The sequence below is a fragment of the Biomphalaria glabrata genome, chromosome 12 (assembly GCF_947242115.1).
Source record: "Biomphalaria glabrata chromosome 12, xgBioGlab47.1, whole genome shotgun sequence".
Classification (NCBI taxonomy): domain Eukaryota; kingdom Metazoa; phylum Mollusca; class Gastropoda; family Planorbidae; genus Biomphalaria; species Biomphalaria glabrata.
This window is the reverse complement of record NC_074722.1, coordinates 29682595-29706635: the sequence shown is the minus strand read 5'-3', so window position 1 is coordinate 29706635 and position 24041 is coordinate 29682595. Positions and strand designations below refer to the sequence as shown.

At 33.0% G+C, this 24041-nt stretch overlaps 1 protein-coding gene across 1 annotated transcript; it reads right to left on the bottom strand.

Annotated features, from left to right (window-relative positions):
- Positions 1–40: 40 nt before the first annotated feature.
- LOC106067886 (BRCA1-associated protein-like) lies at positions 41–24032 on the bottom strand. The gene is made up of 17 exons (XM_013227160.2): positions 23849–24032; positions 21684–21767; positions 20668–20955; positions 20021–20127; positions 18840–19054; positions 18172–18282; positions 16998–17076; positions 16611–16724; positions 14309–14374; positions 13608–13690; positions 9976–10051; positions 8298–8365; positions 6775–6955; positions 6124–6213; positions 5314–5427; positions 4951–5085; positions 41–3769 (listed from the first exon to the last, which is right to left on the bottom strand). The coding sequence occupies exons 2-17, from the start codon at positions 21760–21762 to the stop codon at positions 3593–3595; spliced, it is 1983 nt and encodes a 660-aa protein (XP_013082614.2). The 5' UTR covers positions 21763–21767; positions 23849–24032; the 3' UTR covers positions 41–3592.
- Between the last annotated feature and the right edge of the window lie 9 nt (positions 24033–24041).

Below are 24041 nucleotides of genomic sequence, written 5' to 3'. Positions count from 1 at the left end.
TAGGTAAACACCACAAAAATAAACGCATTGGACACTCAGATATTGTAAACATGTTTTTATTGAGGGTCACATATAAAGCCCATCACTTGGAATCACAATATTCAAACTAGACATGAATTATTCAGATCAATTATATACATCACATGACCTTGAAATCACATGATTTTCATTTGAACCAACATTGCTAGGGTATGATGTGGGGGGGGGGGGAGACAAGTACTGAACAAAAGTCAAATAATCATGTTAATGAAGTGAATGTTTTTTTTCTTTTACCAATAGCCAATAATAATATCACAAACATGGTACGCCACATAGATCAGTGACAGCATCACTTACTATTCAAAAAATGAGATTATTCAAGTTATACATGTCCCAACAAAATACGATTATTACATCTTACTCATATTCCTATGTTGATTGACTATTTATTGTCATAGATATACAAAAAATAGCATTTATAGCATTATATATAAACATAAAATACGTAATTTCACTACACATAAACTTGAGCTATGCATTATGTCCCAGAGGTATTTGAAAAGAAAAAAAGAGTTTGTACTCTTGTTTCGGAGTATTTCTTATTTTTATTTTATTTGTACGTTTTGTTGAGTGTTTTATGTATTGCTGCAATCTTATTTAATCTTGAAGTAGTTGTTTTACCAGCATCATAGATTTCAACTTTTTTCAAATTCTTAGTTGGATTCATCAGTTTCTTGGTGAACACCTGTTTTTGGTTTGAATTTTGACCCATTTTAAATGATTGTTACCTATATAACCTGGATGTTATATATATATATATGTGACTGTCAACAGTAAATGCAGAGCACTACAAGTCTAGTCTAAATCTAAATGTATAGTTTTATTGTTGCTGACTAAAGTTTGACGGAGAAGTTTGTTTCATTCACTGAATCAACAGAAACACATTTCTGATGTACCAGTTAAACATATTTTTCCCTAGACTTGACCATCAATTGGACAATGCAATGCTATTTGAAAAGAAAATTTCGATTACCGGTATAATTTTGAGGTCACTTAAAACAGGATTTTAAAATCCTTGGTGATTAAATGAGTCATTGACACACAATGTAGGAAGAAACAGTTTATTGACATTCTAAGCAATCTTTTGTTACTTATAAGTGATGCCTGCATTTATTGTTACAGACTGCATGGGACAGTTAGCTTTACATTTTGTTTTTGTCTTAAGCAATAGCATTGTGTAACTCTTGTAGTCTTAGTTTCTTGTTTTAAATCTGCAATTTAGAATTAATAAATTTATTATATTACAATGATAGATTTATGACTTTATAGAAATACTTATCACATCACTATGAAAGATTTATAGCTTTATAGAAATACTTATCACATCAGAATTCCCTGCGACTATTATACATCAACCTGACAAAGTAGCTTATCCAAAAAGTGGGAAAAAAACATTTGAGTCCATGAAGAAATTTCCATATAATGTATTTCAAAACAGCTAGAAAATAAAAATGTCCATAGTAAACTAAAGATGTGAACTCTTTCAGGTCTACCACTTAAAAGTTTTGAAACATTGATCTGTATTTGGTTACAAATATTTTGACTATATAAAATTCTGAAGTAGCAATTAGTTTTTGGATTCAAAATGTTTATTTTTTTAAGACAATTAGTTTACTCTAATTCCAAAGCAGAATAAGGAAAGACCAAGTGCAAGGGATCAATAGATGTATGCAGTAAATGTAGTCCTCTATCTCTGTCCAGTACAGTAAATGCTTTGAATCAAAATATCTACAGTGTAAAAATTAAGCCTAGAAGATTACTTTCATCTTCTAAGTTTAAAATCATTGGAATCTACAGTCATAACATTCAAGTTAAGAATCACTACAAAGGAAAAAACATGAAATGTTTTTATGCATAGAATGCTTGAGTAAAACCAATGTTAAATAGATTTAACTCTTCCATCTGTCCAGTACAGTAAATGTCCAGTACGGTAAATGTAGTCCTCTATCTCTGTCCAGTACAGTAAATGTAGTCCTCTATCTCTGTCCAGTACAGTAACTGTAGTCCTCTATCTCTGTCCAGTACAGTAAATGTAGTCCCCTATCTCTGTCCAGCACAGTAAATGTAGTCCTCTATCTCTGTCCAACACAGTAAATGTAGTCCTCTATCTCTGTCCAGCACAGTAAATGTAGTCCTCTATCTCTGTCCAGCACAGTAAATGTAGTCCTCTATCTCTGTCCAGCACAGTAAATGTAGTCCTCTATCTCTGTCCAGCACAGTAAATGTAGTCCTCTATCTCTGTCCAGCACAGTAAATGTAGTCCTCTATCTCTGTCCAGTACAGTAAATGTAGTCCTCTATCTCTGTCCAGCACTGTAAATGTAGTCCTCTATCTCTGTCCACTACAGTAAATGTAGTCCTCTATCTCTGTCCAGCACAGTAAATGTAGTCCTCTATCTCTGTCCAGCACTGTAAATGTAGTCCTCTATCTCTGTCCAGTACAGTAAATGAAGTCCTCTATCTCTGTCCAGTACAGTAAATGTAGTCCTCTATCTTTGTCCAGTACAGCAAATGTAGTCCTCTCTGTCCAGTACAGTAACTGTAGTCCTCTATCTCTGTCCAGTACAGTAAATAAAGATGTCTGTCTATGAACAATTGCAACAATGAAATAAACCAGACTAATTCCCCATTGAAATCAATGAAGTTCTGAATACAAATTGCACTATTTATGAACAAATTTAAATACATAGTAACAATTTTACTTTAAACAAAAATGCAATTATTAAATATTCCAGGGCAGATAAAAGTTTTAGAAAAAGAGTGTCAGCAAAATACTGATATACAAAATTAAGGAAAATGCATTGATATCTATCCAAATATCAATGTCAAATGAAAGTGTATGTACAACATAATAAGCCTCAAAATTAAACATGTCGCCTGATTCTAACTATATACTTTACTCTTTGGCCTTAAATTTATGTTTAAGTTATTTATCTACTCCCAAAAAAAGAAAAAAAAACAACAACTCAATAATATTTGTTGAAGTAAGTATGTTTCTTTTCAATCAAAACTATGAAAAACATAGCAAAAAGTTTACTTTTAATGGAACATACATTGTTAATAACAATTATAGTCTTATAAAAATTTAGAAGACAAAAAAACTGACAATGCAGAAAGAAATGGCTAATCAAATTGGCACCAGCAGCGTTGCAACTGAATATTCCATTCCAGGTTCAACTTCCAGATTCAACTTACATATCTCTAACAGTCACAACTGGAGGCATAAAAATGCAAAGCGGAGCCCTCAGACCCCCCCCCCCCCCACCCCGGACAAAAGAAGTGGTATATCTATGAACATTTGATTACGATGGACTAACAACAAATATAAAAGTATGCTATTGAATTTATATAAACCTTTCTTGTCAAAGCTATCCCACTTTCAAAGAAATATAAATCGCCCATTACAATTACATTAGCTGACAATTTAACTGAAGATTCTGTCAAACTAATCATCAAAATCATCATATCAAAAGTTCTCATCAGTAGAATGAAAGGAAGTATCACTGTAAATAAATACTTGAAGTTACTGACAGAGCAGAGGGTGTCAGCTTGACCTATCTCTTTTTTCTGGTCTTCTTGCTCTGGCTGCTCAGAGGTGTGCCTGCTTCTCCGACTATGACTTGGCCCCCCTGAAGCTCCTCCTGTGACAGACCTGAAGAGGTGGCCAGTTTCTGCTGAGCGTCAAGATAGAACATGATGTCCCTCAGTTGCTCTCGCAGCTCAGCCACTTCCTGTGCACAACAATATATAAAGAAAAGTAAATGGAAATAAAAATGTGTTAAACCAAAGGACTTTATTTTATACAGTGAAAAAACAGTTTAAATGTAGGTGCAATACATTGAAATTATTTCATGAATCCTAATAAAAACAAGATTATGAATTTGTGCTTTCACATAAACTGAAGCAGCTCCTAAAGGGCCACCATCCTATAGTTCCCCCAGTTTTTACTACTAACAGCAATTAGTTTTACTGAGTCATCCTCATCAATAGCTAAATTGTAAGTGTGATGATATCTTTACATGCCAGATGACAATGATGCTTTTGAAGCTGATTGTCACAATGTGTTGGTTGATGTTACCATGAGATTGTATTGACCAGACAATGCATTTCTACGTTTTTAAATTTTGTATGATTCTTTCTATTAAACAAATTACTGTACACTCACAATATTGAGATACCGGAGATATGAAATGTAAACTATAAATTCAAAACTGAGATCCTCAAATAATAAATACAAAGCTTTTATTCTGGAACTAGGAATCACTTTAATAATATATACACTCTATAAATGTACAATACAAATTAATTAAACACATTTAATGCGGTCCTTTCCCCCAAACTACTGATGCATCCCTTTAAATATTTTTTACCATCTTTGTCCTCTCGCCTGATTGGAACCAACCAATCTCCTTTCGCTTACGTTGAATTTCTCAACCACACCTTTTATAATATGGAATTTCAGTCATTAATATACCGCCAAGAACTTGTGATGCAGTGATGCAAAAATTCAACCAAAGAAATAATAATTTGTTTTTTGAAATGGCCGTGCACGCTTCTGCTCCGTGACAGTAAGCAACAAATAAATATCTTCTAATTACAATAAGTCAGGGGTTCTCAACCTGTGGGTCGCGACTCCTTTGGGGGTCTATTGATAATTTCCCAGGGGTCGCCTAAGACCAATGAAAAATGAATTGTTTTTGTCCATTCTTCTATTGCTGTGTGTGTGTGCTGGGGGGGGGGGGTCGCGGCAGAGTGGGGTGTTGTAAAAAGAGGTCGCCGAGCCTAAAAGGTTGAGAACTGCTGCAGTAAGTAGAATCTCAAACAGCTCAGACAAAGGAGACAACTCTTATAAATTTCAGACATCAGTAGGACAAAAGTTACTCAACAAGATCAATGCTTTTTAAATATTTACCCTGTCTTTGGTCTCCAATTGTTTCTCCAAATTGGTCACTCTTTCCTGCCAAGACTTTTGATTCTCTTGAAGACTAGAATTCATCTGACGTTCATCTTTTAAGTCTGTTAGAACTTTGGAAGTCTTGGTGTGCAACTGAAAAACAAAACAAACAACTATACTATACATTTCTGAGGTATGGAGGTTTCTAGATCTGTGTTTTTGTAAACTCTCTGTGTGTATATAGAAATTCAACTTCTCATAATAGTGCACAAAAGTATAATGTTCAAAGAGTCTAAGCAATTTAAACATTAACCATTCAACATTGTATCTCTAGAAAGTCAAGCCCAAAACAAAACAACTGAAACAGCTACAGTTGCTAACCTGATTGTATTTTTTCTCCAGAGCATGTTTTTCTTTCACAGTTTCTGACAGTTTACTTTCTGCTTTCTCCCTTGCAACTCTTTCCTGTTCTAATCTTTCTGTTGATTCTTTAAACTGTCCACACAAATATAACATTTAAATTTGGGATTAATGTATTATCTCAGAGATAGGGTGACCTGATGTACCAATGCCCTGCTTTAATGCCAAAGATGATCAATGTCACCTGTTCTATTTAGAATATTGTTTAATTAATAAATTCAAAGTTGCTGCCATGCGGCATTATCTTCTCGATCTTTATGCTGCCCATATAGTACTGTACACAAAGGCATAAAAGGTTCTGCAGATTGTCTATATATAACTAAGAAAACATGCATGAAAATATAACATTACTTCTGTTTTTACACAGTCCATGTGGGAATCATTAAACCAATTTTGTGCTATTGAAAGACTGTTTGCATAATATTATCTCTGGAGCTGTTGATGGAGAGGCTACTCAAATAATTCATACAATTTGATCTCTATACATGGTAGATTATGAGCTCATTGTTCACAATAAACTTAACATTATTTTCATTTAACTGACTGTGCTCCAGTTAGATGGGGACAAGAGGGAGGGGGGCATCAATTCACTGTAAAACATAGAGATGTAGAGTTATATGTGACTAGTCTGTAAATATGTTAATCTATGTGATTCTATGTCATTTAATTCCTAAACCTGTTATGACAACAATTCAATAATAAAGACAAAAAGAAGGTTTAACATGGCACAAGGGAAGTGCTTAGACGTAGATAACATAGAAGCACAGTTACCTTAGACTCCACATCTTTGACAGCTAATTGGATTTGTTCAGTGAAATAAATTCTTTGGGACTCCAGCTGGGTACTTAGCAAGTAGGAATACTGCATTGTGGGAAGAGATGAAACACTTATGGGTATATGTAAGTAACAATGCAATCCTGTTTAATAGCATTTTATTTCAAATTTGTTTGTAACTTTCTATAGTTTTAGACATAAAAAAATGACATTATAAAGATTTGATTTTATAACACTTAATTGATGAATTCTTTAGAAATTGTGTAAAACCAAAAAAAAAAAAAAATCACAATGAAAATGCTTTTTATTAATTTTGGTGCAATGATTTTGGTTAGATTTTGAATGATGTTAAAAGTTGAAAGGTAGTATGAAAAAGGTGTGACATTTTAAAGAATAACTTAATAAATAAGTATGTTAAGCTCTTTTTTTTTTATAATTACTGTTGCCTCTTCAAAAATGAGTCTGGCAATCCAAAACTTCTAGTAATGTGTCTATACTATCTTTGAAGCACATAATTGTATAACATCTCTATGCTACACTTGCAATTTATAATATAGTCTTATCAGTCAATTACAATCTTTAAAATTATACAATAGCACAGTAACTGATTACGTCTTAGCCAGTTCCTAGATTAAACTTTGCTTTTACCTCTAGAGAAAGAGAATCCAATTTTTCTTCATGGAATTCATTGCCTCCCTCATCCAGCTCCACCAACTTCCCATCAGATTTGTTCTGAGCCAGCCTGTGAACGTAGTTATCCCCAGCATAATCCCAGACACGATTGGTTCCTAGTTGCATGGCATAGGTGTGATTTGTATCCTGGAAATGTCTGGCACAAATAGAAAAAATAGATACAGAGGCTCTTTAAACAAAAGCTAAATTTATCATTTTCAATAAGGTATGAAATTACAAAAGAAAAAAAATGCTATCAGTGTTAACAGTAACGGGAGCAACAGAATTCTTTTTTATTTATGTTTAAAAGAGGAAGTTTATAAAAGACAGTGTTATATTGTGTCTTGATTAATTGAGTATATTTTCTGTTATGATAGTATATTTGAGAAGATCCTAATGTTCTCCCATAGACACAACCCAACTCAGAAATGAGTAAAGCCCATAACAGATCCAATAATTACATTCTGAATAATTCCCATAATAAATAACATTTTAAAATCAACATAAAGAATCACAGAGTGTCTTTCCCTTTTCTTCTAGATTCAGCACCTTTTATAATGTTTACAACCTCTTGTAGCTTCAGGATAAAAATAGATTGAAGACTTCCATTTTGGTTTAATTCCAGACCATGTAATAGCTTGATGTCATCATTCTTTTTTTCCATGTTGGAAGTTTTTGCAGCTACAGGAACGTGCCAAAGGAATTTCTTACTTTAACAAGCTAATAAAGGGAATTTATGTTTCACAGTGTTAACAGCTTCAAATACCTCGGAGCTATTGTCTCAGATGAGGGAACAAAACCCGAATTATTGGCCCGAATAGCACAGTCCACAGCAGCCCTTTCAAAACTTAAAATAATATGGAAAGATAAGGGCTTAGCCCTTGGCACCAAAATTAGACTGATGCGCTCTCTGGTCATGGCCACATTTTTATATGCTTGTGAGTCGTGGACGTTGAATGCAGAGCTTGAGAGGAGGATCCTAGCAATGGAATTGAGATGCTACAGAAGGATCCTAGGCATCACATTCAAAGACCGCATCACAAACCAAGAAATCAGAGACAGGGTTACTGTAGCGATCGGAGCTCATGACGACCTGCTTACTATTGTGAAAAAACGAAAGCTTAAAACCTTTGGCCACATTACGAGATCTACGGGGCTCGCAAAGACCTTTCTTCAGGGAACAGTGCCAGGGAAAAGAAGAAGAGGCAGACAGAAAAAGCGATGGGAGGACAACATTAAAGAATGGACAGGCCTGCCATTGAGAGAGGTTCTGAACAAGGCAAAAAAAAGGGAGGAATGGAGAAAGACGGTCGACAAATCTTGCCTGGTGCCCCAACGGTCCAACAGACTAAGGGATAGGTAAAGGTAAAGGTAAAAATGTTTCACACTTAAAGATATTAAAAATGAAAGTAACTGTTTAATTTTGCTACCATCTACATCTACACTTGTAAAAAATGAAAGAAAAAAAAACATTACAAGAAAAAGTTAAATGCTCTTACTTTTTAGCATGTGTACCAACATAACGACCACAACCAACATGACCACAAATCAAACAAATCCATAAACTCTGAAAAAGAAATATTTGTCTTGGATATGTAGGGCTCATACAAACATTGAAAAGAGAAATAATACAAATAATCTATTTAAACACACATTCCAGATCTGTTTCTTTCATCACATTAGCATGAAAACTCTTAATATAATAGAGCCTCATAGGAGGTGCCCAATATTTTAAAACTTAAAAAAAAAAAAATATCTAATAAAATAGAAATGAAGTAGACTCTAATATATTTTATGCAGTGAAAAAAATTATGTTTTAATCTATTCAGACTTTAAAAGAAACCTTTGTAAATAATGTATTACCTTGCGTCTATGTAAAAGCTAGCCATAAAAACTGACTGAGAATAAGGTTTTTATAAGTTATTAAAAGTATACATTTCTAGAAAAATCCTTTATCGTCACATTAGTTAATGTGTTGTTTTTTTCTATTGAAACTAAAAGTAAAAAATATTGAGTGCTTTTTTAATCTCTACATTTTTTTTAATGGACTTTGATCTTGAATAAAAAAACAAGAAAAGCATTGCCAATAAGTTAACATTAGATTATCTTCTTATCAAAGACTGACCAAGAAAGTGAAGAGATTTATTGCTACATTCTTTTTCTGTAAGCAAATTGATTTCTAATGATTGTTGTTTCTCTTTCAAATGAGATGAGTAACCTTTTTAAGGATTCATAATTCTTCTTCTTCTTCTTTCTCATTTTTATGTTGGAGCGTTCATATTACTAGACCAATATATGAGATGAACTGCACAGTGGTTTCCAAATCAGGGCGCTCTCCATTTAGTTTTCTTTCTATTGGGGTTTTTGGGGCCAGTGTCTTGTAAAGAGAGCAGTTTTGGAGGACATGGTCAGCATTCTCTGGTGACACTCCATATGGGCAGATTTCACTGGTTCCAATTTTGAGCTTCTGGTACATATGTTGTCTCATTCTGTTGTGTTCGGTCCTGACTCGAAAGATAAGACGTTGATCTTGTTGGGATAGCTTATAATAGGCATCATCTTTCTTGTGATTTGGATGAGAGCTTGTCCATTTCTCATTTATTTTATTTACTAATAGTTACTTCATTTCTTCTGAATACAGTGCGATGGTTTATTTGTGAGTTGGTTCTCCCACTCTTGGCGAGTGTGTCAGCCTTTTCATTTCCTTCTAGTTCTATATGAGCTGGTATCCATAATTCTCATCACTGTCAGGATATTTTTTTTTAAACTATTTTTCATTATGATTTGATTTTGTTGAAGAATATTAGATCAAATTCAATAAAATTTCATTCATAAAAATGTGCAAACCTTATTTACAGATTTTTTTTTTTAACCAACTTAGATTTATGATTTTGAAGTCTCAAATATATACAATGCTTCAATGAAAAAAAATGTGATTCAATTAGTGAATGTGTAATCTAGAAAATGAATCTGCAATCTAATAAGGGAATGTGTAATCTGCTGCTGATACTCCAGTTTAATTAGAGAGTACAAACAGTAGATGAGGTCAGAGGTGTAGACAGTTTGATTCATGTCAAGATAGGAACCCAAGACCTAATTACCCACACCTAATGTCACTCTTGTCAAATGTCCACATAACTGAAATAAAACATAAAATAACAATTTTTTTTTACTAACCTCTTGTGAACCACACTGCATACATCGCTGATCTGCCACTTCCTCTGGCGTCTGACAATATCTACACACTGGACAGCTGTAAGACAAAGATAAAACTAAGTCCTAGCACTAAAACTAAGTCCTGGCGTCTGACAATATCTACACACTGGACAGCTGTAAGACAAAGATAAAACTAAGTCCTAGCAGATTTGGTGGCTAAAAATGAATATTTGCATTAGTTCAAACTTGACTGGCATTGGCTAATCACTAAGGTGCTATAACAGATAGGATACATTACATTTATTGAGCTAACATTGCATTTAATAATCTCATTAAAAAAGAGAACCAAAAGCAGCAGTTTGGCCTAAACAGACAGTAGCCAAAATATAAATGTTGTGGGAGACTAGCAGTGTGGGCAAAGACAAATACTATTTCATCATGGTAACTGATACTGATAGATGAACTGACAGACACTGACATAGCATAACATTGGCAATTATATAGTTCTAACAAGTTTTTTTTATTGTCTTTAGGTTATTACATAGGTTAAAAAACAAATTACAAGGTAACTAAAAAGTAATGTTCCCTAGTGCTATTAGAGCATGGAATGGGTTGCCTGAGTTAGCTAGGAAAACCAGTGACTTGGCAGAATTTAAGTCATTGGTTAATATGCATGACTGAATGCATGACGCGTAGGACGATATCATCTTCTTTTTTGAAGAAACGTCTGTATTATATAAGATAAGAAGAAGAATCTGGAATGCCAAAAGCATGCATCTAATATACACAAGCCAATGGTTGTCATTGTCAGTCTGAATAAAATTTCTGTGATATCCATTTTACGATTTCATCTAATCTTACAAATCTAATACTGCGATAGTAAAAATCTGAATGCTTCCCAACTACAGTGATGGGAACTGACTTTGCAAAAATTTTAGGAAATTTTGTAAGCCCCCCCCCCCCCCCCCCCCCCCGTTTTTGAACTGGCCTGTCGTGGCGACTTAAAAAAAGATGTTGCTGAATTTTTTTTTAACTATGTAGAATCATTTTATTTAATATTTTCTTTAATTAATGTTGTATTACATAACATTTACATTGCATTGAGCATTACTGCACACAAAATGCATTCATGGCACTATTGTTTGTATATATATTGATGGGAGGAGAAAGCTTTTTGCAGTCTGAGTATTCTATAATAGATAACTGCTTTACAGATATTGTAACAACTTCTTTCTCAAACAACTATAAGGGTTAAATATGTTTGAAAAACATGCTTGAGTTTTGGAAATACTTCAAAAGTATGAGCTACACTTCTGTTTGTTTCAATAATTATTAAATTTTGTACAGGAGAAACTGTTTACTAAGCTTTGCACATGAAGTCCACCAAAAATGCTTTGAAAAGCTGCTGAATCTCAGTTGAGTTCTTAAGCAAGATGAGCAAGAACAACCAGATGAGGAGCAATGCTTAGAGGAAGAGAAAGTTTAGCAATAAAACTGCAAATTGAGGCTTCCTTATGTGACTCTTTTTCATGCAGATACAAGTTGTTTAGAAGAAATGGATCTCTACCACACTGGGCTTTTATACATTTATAGCATTAGTAATGATAAGTTATTAGTTAGAGAAAATTTTTAAACTTTTATATTAAAATATATATATATCCCTCACTATAGATAGATCTATAATCTAGAGCTACTTATATCTAATAACTTGACTCTAGTCTCTAGATCCAATATATTATTATTAGATATCTACATTCTATCAGGCTTATACTCAGTAACTCACTATAGTCATGTAAAGAAGTTAAAGAAGGCCTACTTACTACTATATAAAAAAAGTATATTCTAGATCTATATATAAATCCAGATGGCCGGTACACGGTAGGTCTATCACAGTATCACTCTAACTCTATTAGTAGTATTACTATTAGATTTAGATAAGTAGATCTAGATCTTATTATTATTATAATAGATCTAGATGTCTAAATCTAATCCCATTTGAACTCATGGAAGTCGGCAGGCAGGGTTCAAATTAGAAAAATCTAGGGGCCATTGTAACAACAGCGAAAAAATAATACATCTAGAATTGTAGTAATAGTGGCGATTAGCGCTAGATCTACATAGTTTACATACGTAACATAGCGACCGGGCATCATTCATGATACTCTTACGTTTAAGTCTAATCAGTCTAATACTTTTCAAAAGCTGGCAAGCAGCCATTGAAGTCTAGATGCTCTAGATCTAGATCAAAAGTATTCAAATTAAAGAATCTAGATATCTTATCTAGAATATATCTATCTAGACTGATTCAAACCACTCTAGTCTGGACCAAGATCTAGACTTATAAGACAATACGGTAACACAAGATTTTTTTAAAAATAGAACTTTAACTGTGTCAAAAGACCGGATGTACGCATGTTCAAAACAAATCAAAAATCTTATTTCGCATTCTTCCGAAAATGGAAAAATAATAAAATCGGATTTTTTTTTCATAAAAAAAAAATCGGATTTAGAAAAAAAAAATGTCTGGAAAACTTCGGATTTTTTTTCTAGAAAATCGGATCAGAAGAAATTATCGGAATTCCGACAATTGTCGGAAAATTCCCATCACTGCAACTATAACAGAACAAGAAAACATTTTTAAAAATACAGTTTTTAAAAAGACAATACCTTCATTATACAACTTAAAATATAATGAAATATAAAATTTTTCATTTTTTTTTAAATATTGGGTTCAAACAGGGTATCAAACTTGTGTGAAAGTATGTATTTACCAATGGACCTCATTCACCAAGCGTAAACAAACAACATTTTGCCACGTGGTTCTCTATATCTTCTATACAAATTACCCAATCCATAAAGGCTGTCACGTGATATATAATTTTCATTGTTTTTTCAATATTATCACACGGCTAAATGTTGTTTGTTTATGATTGGTGAATGAGGTCCATTCAGCCAGCGGGAATTCATACTTTTGTGATTATTTGTTGATATATCATTAAATGGAAATCTAGATCTAATACTAGACCTATACTTCTGATTCAGAAGTCTTTTAAGATCTAGTCTAGATTTTAGATCTACTTCTAGATCTAGAATTCTAGATGTAATCTTTATATAAGATTTACGTAAAAAATATTAGTAAAGCATAGATATTCTTTCAATAAAATTGAAATAACTTTAAATTTACTCTGTTATCTTATAATTTCGATAAACTATGGCTGACTAACCATTTTTTTTTATATTCTAAGTCTAGTCAAAGCCAAATTTACATTTAAAAAAAATAATAAGTCAAACTAGAGTTTTCCCCATGTGGCTAATGAGCCAGTAATTCTTTTCTCAGCAATATACATCAACTATTAAATTTCTAGGAAAATCGTTAAAAGCCGTTTTAAGATCAGCGTCCACCCATCCACCCAGGTTCTTCCATGAAGAAGTGACTTGAATAGAGGTATTGTAAAAAATATATCTAAAAATGCTAATGACATAAACCATTATACCACTGCTTTAAAAAAAAAGGTAACAACTTAATAACAATTTACAATTTTAATTAAATTTTAAAATTCCAGACGTCTTCCACATAATAATGAGAATAAACAGCCTGGAGAAAGAAAAGTAAGAGCCCTTGTAAATTTACTGTGACAACAAAAAAGAAATACCTGGTGTCCCCCCACTGAGCCAAACAGTGGGTGTGGAATGCATGATTACACAAAACTGTCAAAATACCATCATCTGATTCCTCCTGAAATTAGATAATTCAAGATCAACATAATATGGATACCCAGTGTGAATGTTTAACTGAAAACCTAATATTTTTACTTATGTCACCAGTTGGTGCCACAAGTTGTAAACCCTAACGTCCATATTTAGTGAAATAAACTCACAACATTCATGAGTTTTAGAATGAATTAATTCAACCTTGATCTAGCCTTGTACTGAGTGTGGTCAGTCGATATTTCAGTTGGGATGGAAACAGTTATTTTCTATATGAGTGGTGAGACTGTCTCTAATACAGTTCATGCTAAGTCAGTCTATAAGTCACTCCATAAAGGAGTAGTGACAGAATACATTTCTATGAAGCGTTAACTAGTCATTATATTGATTATTCTATATGAAGTTGTGTCTATGGATATGGATTTATATTATTGTAATAAATGTCTTCTTGTCTGCTACAATATGATCACTCAGTCATTGTACATTAGATGTCTGAATGTTTAAATGCACAAGTTATATTCAAACGGTCATCAAATACAATCATAAACACGAACCCAGTGGCACACACAGAAATATAGAAAAGACAACTTTATGTCAACTAATCTATATTCTTTTTTGCCCTGGTCAAGCAACACAAACTACTCACCATTTTCTCTAAACACACTGGGCAATTAGGCAACTCTGTTAAATTCATTAAGGGTAGACTGCCTCCCTGTAGTAGTATAATGGTGAAACAAAAAAGACATAAGAAATACTTTAAAAAAAAAAAAATATGAAGTGTAATTGTTTCAATTAGTTTGGGAAGAAAGAAAGGGATATCTGGGTGAGTTTCACCGTAATTGGTTTTTAAAAACAAAAAAAAAAGGGGAACGACCTGAATTTGAACTTGTGGCTAACACTTCCTTGGGCCGACGTGCTAACTAGAGTGGCGACCTATAAAGGGGACTAATTTAGCTTATACCTACACTTCAATAGACTACAATTTCTTTCCATTGTTCGAGATATCAAACAAAATAATTAATTACCATAGTTAACAAACTAATTGATTAATTTTTTTTTATTGATTCTTGAGTTGTCTGGTAAAGAAATAATTTTGCAAAATTTCAGCTAGATCCAAGAGAAATAACGTACAAACTTTTTACCAGACAGACAGAGTGAGTTGATATAAGTTTTGTAAAAAAATGAAACAAAAAAAAATCATATTACATTACGAATTCCACAGCTTCAAATAGTAAGCATCACTACAAGTCAAGTTAGCTGGTTAAGTAATACAAAGTTTTTTTAATAATCAATTGCTACTTTATGTTCAAATAAAATTTAACCTGATCTGATTGGATTGGACCCAATAGGATCTAATCATACTCGATATGATCTGAAACAAATTGAAAGAATCCATATTGGACCCAATAGGATCTGATCATACTCGATATAATCTGAAACAAATTGAAAGAATCCATATTGGACCCAATAGGATCTGATCATACTCGATATAATCTGAAACAAATTGAAAGAATCCATATTGGACCCAATAGGATCTGATCATACTCGATATAATCTGAAACAAATTGAAAGAATCCATATTGGATCCAATAGGATCTGATCATACTCGATATAATCTGAAACAAATTGAAAGAATCCATATTGGATCCAATAGGATCTGATCATACTCGATATAATCTGAAACGAATTGAAAGAATCCATATTGGACCCAATAGGATCTGATCATACTCGATATAATCTGAAACAAATTGAAAGAATCCATATTGGACCCAATAGGATCTGATCATACTCGATATAATCTGAAACAAATTGAAAGAATCCATATTGGACCCAATAGGATCTGATCATACTCGATATAATCTGAAACAAATTGAAAGAATCCATATTGGACCCAATAGGATCTGATCATACTCGATATAATCTGAAACAAATTGAAAGAATCCATATTGGACCCAATAGGATCTGATCATACTCGATATAATCTGAAACAAATTGAAAGAATCCATATTGGACCCAATAGGATCTAATCATACTCGATATAATCTGAAACAAATTGAAAGAATCCATATTGGACCCAATAGGATCTGATCATACTCGATATAATCTGAAACAAATTGAAAGAATCCATATTGGATCCAATAGGATCTGATCATACTCGATATAATCTGAAACAAATTGAAAGAATCCATATTGGACCCAATAGGATCTAATCATACTCGATATAATCTGAAACAAATTGAAAGAATCCATATTGGACCCAATAGGATCTGATCATACTCGATATAATCTGAAACAAATTGAAAGAATCCATATTGGATCCAATAGGATCTGATCATACTCGATATAATCTGAAACAAATTGAAAGAATCCATATTGGACCCAATAGGATCTAATCATACTCGATATAATCTGAAACAAATTGAAAGAATCCATATTGGATCCAATAGGATCTGATCATACTCGATATAATCTGAAACAAATTGAAAGAATCCATAATGGATCCAAAAAGATCCGATTGGATCCAATCAGATCAGATCAGTTGAATCAAATTGTATTCAAATCATAATGACTTTGATCTGAATCAGATAAGATCAGTTGAATCAAATTGTATTCAAATCATAATGACTTTGATCTGAATCAGATCAGATTGGATGCTACTGGATCAGATAAAAAATGGGCCTTATCAATTAGATTCAAACCAAATCCGACCTCTAGGATTGTCAGTGCATTATTACCACCACGCTTTATCAACTTCAATGCCAGTTTTTGGGAATTTCCAGACTTACAACTTTTCCCATCCATCCACCTTCCACACATGAAACAGTAACAGTAAGAATTGAAACAATAAACTGAGATTACCAGTGAATTACTTTAGTTTCTCTAACAGAAGCTAATAAAGTAATCACTGGGGAAACACTAGTGGTATTCATAGACACAATGATATTCACCTCTGTCTCCGTCATGATTTCAATCTTGGCCACATACACCAAGTAACAAATGTGTGACTCTATGGAGTTGAACTGCCGGTTGTTGAAATAGCTATAGAACTCATCAGTGGAAGCCTGAAATCACACAGACAAAAAACAACAACCTTGAAACTTGTCATTAACAAAGTCAATCTGTTTTTTTTTAAATAGGTAGTTGCAATCTATTTTCCTTAAAGTTATGAATGACTGCAGTATGTATATACTCTGTAATAATTAAAATATTTTAGGAACATTGAAAAATAACTATAGTCACTTGTCATGAAGAATAGTTTGTTAATATTGACAACACATAAAAACGAAACTATTACGATATGACCAAACAGACAACCTATTTCAGTTAGTACTTACCTGATCTCTGAACTTGATCAACAACATGTATTGGTTGGGGAAAGCATCTCTCAGTACTTGCATGTAGGTCACACAATCTCTAAATAAGCAAAAATAGGAAACACAAAGAAATGAAATGATTATAACTCCAGGACTTCATGTGTGGCTCAGATATTGAGTCCGGTGTTTTCACTAACAGGGGGGGAGAAGGCAAGTAACTGGCACCTAAACCAGTAACCTTCAGACAGGAGGGGCTGGTTAGCCATTGCTGGCTATCCATCTAGAAGGAAAACTTTGAATTCAAACCTCTGCTGCCTTGCAGCTATACTAAATCATGGGAAAGGCTTCGGGAGTCAACTTTGAGAAAAAATCAGGAGCCAGTGATCTTTAGGCAGTTTGCAGGACTCAGTGCTACACCCTGATATATATATATATATATATGCATTAATTTTAGTAAACATGTTTCATACTGAACAAAGTCAGTCCACTCTTCATTCAGAAAGGTATTGGGATTGGTGAAGTCACCAAAAAGTTATTCATTCATCAAGACATCTAATACTAGATGTTATAACCTATATTACTATTAGTTATACATGTTGCAGATGTGCCTTCAAATTTGAATATACATACACATTAGCTCAAACCTCCTACAGAGCAGTGGAGGGGTGGAGGATGGCGTCAAGCAACATTCAAACCCAGGACCATAATTTAAATAATTATATGATACATCTTACAGTATATAAGTAACAACTAGGCATATATTATTCAATTATGAAATTCAGTGTATTTGACAATGCAGAAGTTTTATTTAGGCCCCTATAATCCAATGGTTAAATAGTACTTTTGGTATGTCTCTATATAAAGTTAAAGTTTATTAAGTGCAACATAATTCTACTAAAACTGCAATGCTTTTTTTCTTCTACTTTAGTCAGATTAAAGACATTAATAATTGTTTTCATACTATCTACACTATACTGATAGTATGAAAAGTAGATAATTCAATATAATAATAGTAGTTTAGCCTGCTTTAGGCAAGTGAAGGAAGCCTTTTGTTTTCAGTACAAACGTCTATTGCATTGTCAAATAAATAGCAGAAATCATCATGTCCTATGTTCTCACTAATGATGGTTTCATCCTGTTGGGAATGCATTTCAATGAATACAGAATACACCGAACTACACTAGTTACTACCTACCCCATGGGAGCTATAAACTCAATGAGATCATGAATGGTGTATGATGCTGGAACACCCATCATGCACAGCATCTCACTTCTTGCTACTTCTTTATCTAGAGACGTCATCTGTCTGTGACATGGACATGCATACATAAGTAATTGTTCTAATTAGTACTAGTATACTTTTTAGGTACATTTACTTTAAATATAATAAGATGGCCAAGTAGCATTAGAGCAATGTTAGACACTGGATTAATAATTTGTGACTTAAATTGCACGGAACACAATATCTGATGACATTGATACTAGTTTGTTTCTTTACAATAATTAACTTTGCTTTCCTCTTTCACATAAGTGCTAAAACAAAGGAAGCCCATCTTTGTATTATTCACCACACAGGACACTTAGTACTCAGAACTGTATAAAACTGCATAGAACAATTTAGCTTATGGCCTTTTCAAGTCTAAATACGTCACTGAAACACTGGCAAAGAAACCCTTAAAAGAAAAAGAAAAGGGACAGTGCAAGAAGTGCCTGGCAATGAAAATAGCTGAGGATTCAATTTTTTAACAGACAAATCGATAAACGGGGATACACCTATAATAAGATTCAAATGTTAATTTTTAAAATTTGTAGTTGGAGCTCCAGCGGAGAGGCAAGCAGTAAGTCAATTATATTAACACTTACTTATCCTTGTAGATGTGCAGTATTCCTTTAGTAAGTTCCACAGATGGGTTCCCGCTGAAAAAATTCACAGTGGTTGGCATCTTGCTGGTGGGACTGTGGCTTTTGGGCCTTTGTGTAGCGCTATGCTGGACAGAGGGCCCTGCAGATCTGTCATGCGATTCAGATTTAGAAACTCTCTGCCTACCAACTACATGAAAACTCTCTACCTCATTGTCCTGTAAGAAAAGAATATCACTAATTATATTAATTGGTAAGGTGAGGACTTTGAAATTATTTTCCTCATTTTATACTTCAACTTTCACATAGAGCCAATGACGGAAGAAGTTTTTGTCTGTTGATACAAGTTAAAGAAAAAACAATTTGTAGTGCTACTTTAATTCCGTTAATCCATTTTATTATTTCTAAGCCTAACTTCTCATCTTCTTCTTTGGGAATAATAATAAGAAGAAGGCTTGTCTGACAAACAGGGTTCAGGTAGCTGGCATCAACATAATCACACACAAAAAATATTTTAAAAACTTAGTTGAACCAGTGATCTACTTGAGAGGCCAACTACAACACACACAGCCACCAACAAGGGTATAAAAAAGAGACAAAAAAAAATTATTGATCTAAGAAATACAAAACATGTTTACAGAGTTCAGATACTAAACTAAATTACAATTTTAGCCTACCTACAGTCTAAAAATATATGTACTTCAGTATAAATAAACTACATGAATTTAGGCTGGTGCTGTTTACTGTATTGAATTACCATTATGCCACCGGCCAAATGACCATGACCATGAATACACAATTGTGTTTCATTACATTTACCCCTGAATGTGAATACACCAATTCTAAACCTGGTTGTAAATGCTTGAAATGCTGTTTAAATATTTGCTATTAAGAGCTAATCTCTCCACCTGTAATAGAAGAGACACAAACCACTAATTGGTCTAATAAATCTAATAATGGCAATCAAATCATTAAATAAGAACAATCTGATATAAACTTTGTCACATGTAAATTATGAGTGAGTCTGGTGTGAATGTACACTTTGGTTTCTTATAGTTATAATGTTTTTTGTTTGGTGTAATGCACAAATTGTAAGACAAATTTCCATACGGACAATAAAGATTATTATTATTATTATTATTAAACACAAGAAATGTATTCTCCCTAGTGATGCTGTTTGTTACCTCAACAGAATCTTTCTCTTCCACAACTTTACTAGTTGATGCCTCATGATCATTCATTCTAATTGTAAGCTTTTCTGAATCTGTTTCTTGAAGGAGTGTCTGAAAAACTGATCACACAAAAAAACACATGTGTATTTAGGCCACAGAAACAGATGACCTTTACATCATCTGCCCTATAGACCACAAGGTCTGAAAGGGGAACTTAACTTTTTTACCTTTTACATTGTAGAACCTTTTAAAAAAAATTAATATATTTTAAAATCAATATTATTGAATCTTACAATATTTGGTTTTGATTGATTATAAAAACCTGTATTAAAAAGAGCAATAAAAAAAAAAAAAGTAAAATACATTAGTACTTAAGTAGCATAAAAGTAAATACTTTTCTTTAAAATTTATGATGCAACATTAAGCCACAGAAACAGATCATCTTTACATCATCTGTCCTATAAATCACAAGATCTGAAAGGGGGTTCTTAAGGTGAATGAAAAGCATTCAAATGTTTATATAATTAAGATAAAAATTTTGTAAATGATAGGTTAAATGATATATTCACGCAACCATATATTCATGCAATCACATTGTTCTCAAACTATGCAAAATATTTATTTCCAAAAAAACAACAACAAAGAAACACACAATTAACCTTCTTCATCGATCAATTCAACGTAAATGTCTTTAAACTCTCGCCTCCCCCTGCAGGTAATGTTGTCCACACCGTATTTTGTGTCCTCCTCCGCTCTTTCTAAGCTATCACTTGTAAGATTGAGCTGGCTTAGTGTGTCACTGTCTTGATCACTAAGAGTTCTCTCTCTTGAAATTGACTTGCGCAGGTATTCAGCTTTACCTGCTGCAGATGTGGAAATTTCAACTGGATGGTTTCCCTTAAGCACAGAAGCGTAAGACTTTGGTTTTGAAATATGTTGGTTGACCGCTGATGACAAAAGAAAATTATAAAAAAAGCTTTAAATTTGAAAAATATAAAATCAGTTTAAAAAATCACTGGTTGAAGTCTTATTCATCAGAAGGAAAGTTGGTGTGATAGCTTCCCAAAGGCTTTCACCAGTACATGTCATAGACCATCAGAGAGGAACCTTCCTGACCAAGTTCTAGTTGGTTTTATGCATTTGCAGATTCTGTAGCAATAGTTAATTGATGTGTGGTTGTCAGCCTTGCCACCACCCCCTCCTCCTATATCTGTGCTCGGATACAGCAAGATATCCCCAAATGTCATATCCAAGAGGAGGTCACACACAACGATTCCATGATTTGTCAGTTCCAGATCTAGAATTGATTGAGCCATTATCTTGTGGCTCTTTACTTTGCCCTTTCCTAATTTGGTTAACATAAATACAAGTTGATGTAGCTGACAGTGCTATTTAGTGTTTTAAAAACAAATTTGCACAGATCAAAATATATTTTATTTTATATAAAGAAACAATGAAAAAAAAAAAAAAAATCAAATACTAAATATAAGTTTTTATTTGTGGTCCTTTAATGTGGGCACTAGAGTGTAAAAAAAATGCTTAGTTCCAATGACATGGTAACGAAGAACTGGGGGATAAAAAAAGACATTTTTAGATAAATCTCTAAGGGGTAGAATTCATGATTAGAGTCTTGGATTTGGATCCATATAATAAGAATAAGATAGGCTTTACTAACCGGTGTAGGTTTTCAAATACTTTAATTCCGAAGAATCAGATGCAAGTTCAAGCCTCAGCGTCAGTAATGAAATCAACATTTGAACTGTAAAACATACAATTAAAAAAATACAATTTTGTATATCAAATATTTTAACAAAAAGGATGAAAGCAGCCAGTATTAATCTGACACCTCACATATTAATTATCATTCTAAAGGAAGTAAATAAAAAAAGAGACTGTATGCAATAAATTTTTTAAATAATGAATGAATGCTTTTTTTAAACATCTAGGACATCTAGGACTTCATCAATAATCTAGAGTCTAGACCAGTGGTTTTCAACAGAAAGCTAGAACCTCCCGGAGGGGAGGGAGCGATTTCATGAAATTTGGGGCGCTGGGAGCCAAAGGGGTGGCAGGGGGAAGCTGGGCACATGAGGGGGGGGGGGGGGTGTAAAGGGGACACTGAGCATAGAAGGTAGACGTAGAGATGAAATAGAAACTAGAGGTGCACTGAAACAAAAGAAATAAAAAAATATCTTCAAAATTAACACTGACTAGCTAAATATAAACAAATTATAGTTAGCTTGCTTCTAATTTAAGAACAGAAACAAAGCTGAGTTCCGGAATCCCCCTTTTCTATGTTTAAATTCTTACTCTGTTGCTGTAATCGGGGGGCATCTACTATCTATTGAACAATTTAAACTTTATTAAAACATCGCTAGCATGTAAATGTAAATTCCCAAACTTTGTAGTGAATTGCCACCAGATCAAAAAGTGTTCCAATGTTCTACTTTGAATGACAACATTTTCAAATGAGGTAAGAAAACCAAGTCAGCTTCACAAACATATAGCAATTTTGAAAGAATGTTTTATTTTTAAGCTCTTTAATTGAATATTACTACTACATCTAGTCTAGAGTCTAGAATATAGTGGCTATAGTCAGTATATTTGAGTATAGTCAAGTATAGTCTATTTAAAGGGATAATGTACAACTGGATCTAAATTCAACTAGATTTGACTAAATTACATTAGTAAAGGCTAGATTCTAGATCTATAATCTAGATTATATTAATAAATTACTAAAAAAAAACAACCTGTCAATGAGTCATTGACATCTAGATTATTAATGATAGATTTAGATCTATATCTAGTGACATACTACTACAGTGGAACCTCGAGATACAAGCATATGAGTAATTCAAGATAAGAGCAGAGTCGAGAGCGAAATTTCTGTTTGATGTTCGTTTTAGGAGCGACAATTCGAGTTTTGAGTCAAGCTTAATAGCTAAAACCTGTTGACGATGAATGTGTGAAATCAGAGCTATATTGACAACATCAAAACATCATATCTTTCGACTCAGGACCAGACACAAGAGAATGAGAAAACATATGTACCAGAAGCTCAAAATTGGAACCAGTGAAATCTGCTCATGACCATGTGGAATGTCACCAGAGAATGCTGACCATGTCCTCCAAAACTGCTATCTTTACCAAGAGCCAAGATGCCAGTTCAAGACACTGGCCCCAAAAACACCCCAATAGAAAGAAAACTTCTCATGTGTTAGAGAGTTTCTTAAGATTTTCAATTCTTGAACTTAGCGGTAAAACTGTGTTTGAAACTTTAAGCTCTTGAAAGCATCAACCTGACCCACTTTAACATCAAATATAATTTTAACTATGAGTAGTAATACAATAAAGCATAATTATCTACTTTTTAAGACAAATGGATGAGGAATTCATAGATACTCAATCAGTTTTTTCCTAGGTCTACTTGGTACAGAGATACACAAATTCAAACATAAAAAATGTTGGCAACTGAGCTTAACTTGTTCAATTAAATTAAATCTTATAGATTTAATAGATCTATTCTAGATCTAGATAGATCTAGATCTAATATTTTTATATTAGTCTAGAGTCTAGATAATGATAATCATTCATATATTGATTCAATAATGAATCATGATTTTTATCATTATATGATTATTTGATATCTGATAAAACTGATTATACTATCAGTATCATACTCAACTGATATCTCAATACTTGAATACTCAATCTCATTATAAATTATAATAAATCATTTTTGATTATCACAGATTATGTTGATGATATTATCTGAAGTCTGATATATCATGATTATCACATTCTGAGACTGAGATTCTCATTCATGATTTCATAAAGTACCTCATTAGAGACAGTAGTACTTGAATGATGAAAGATAATTTATCAAACAGTTCTAGACTGATATCTAAGTCTAGATCTAGAATCAAACTTTGAGCCAAAATTATTCAAGACCAAGTCACTAACAGTTTTGTTTACATCGCTTTCATCTGATAAATATATTTATTCAGTTTATGAATAAAATTAACTTTTTTTT

What these genes read in the sequence shown, in the direction of transcription:
- LOC106067886 (XM_013227160.2), bottom strand. Translation starts at nt 21,762, where the DNA reads ATGTTGATTTCATTACTGACGCTGAGGCTTGAACTTGCATCTGATTCT. An exon ending in CAGTGTGTTTAGAGAAAATG is followed by an intron (nt 13,691 to 14,308) that starts GTGAGTAGTTTG and finishes ATCTAATTTCAG; the next exon opens with GAGGAATCAGATGATGGTAT. An exon ending in AATTGGAGACCAAAGACAGG is followed by an intron (nt 3,770 to 4,950) that starts GTAAATATTTAA and finishes TGTTGTGCACAG; the next exon opens with GAAGTGGCTGAGCTGCGAGA.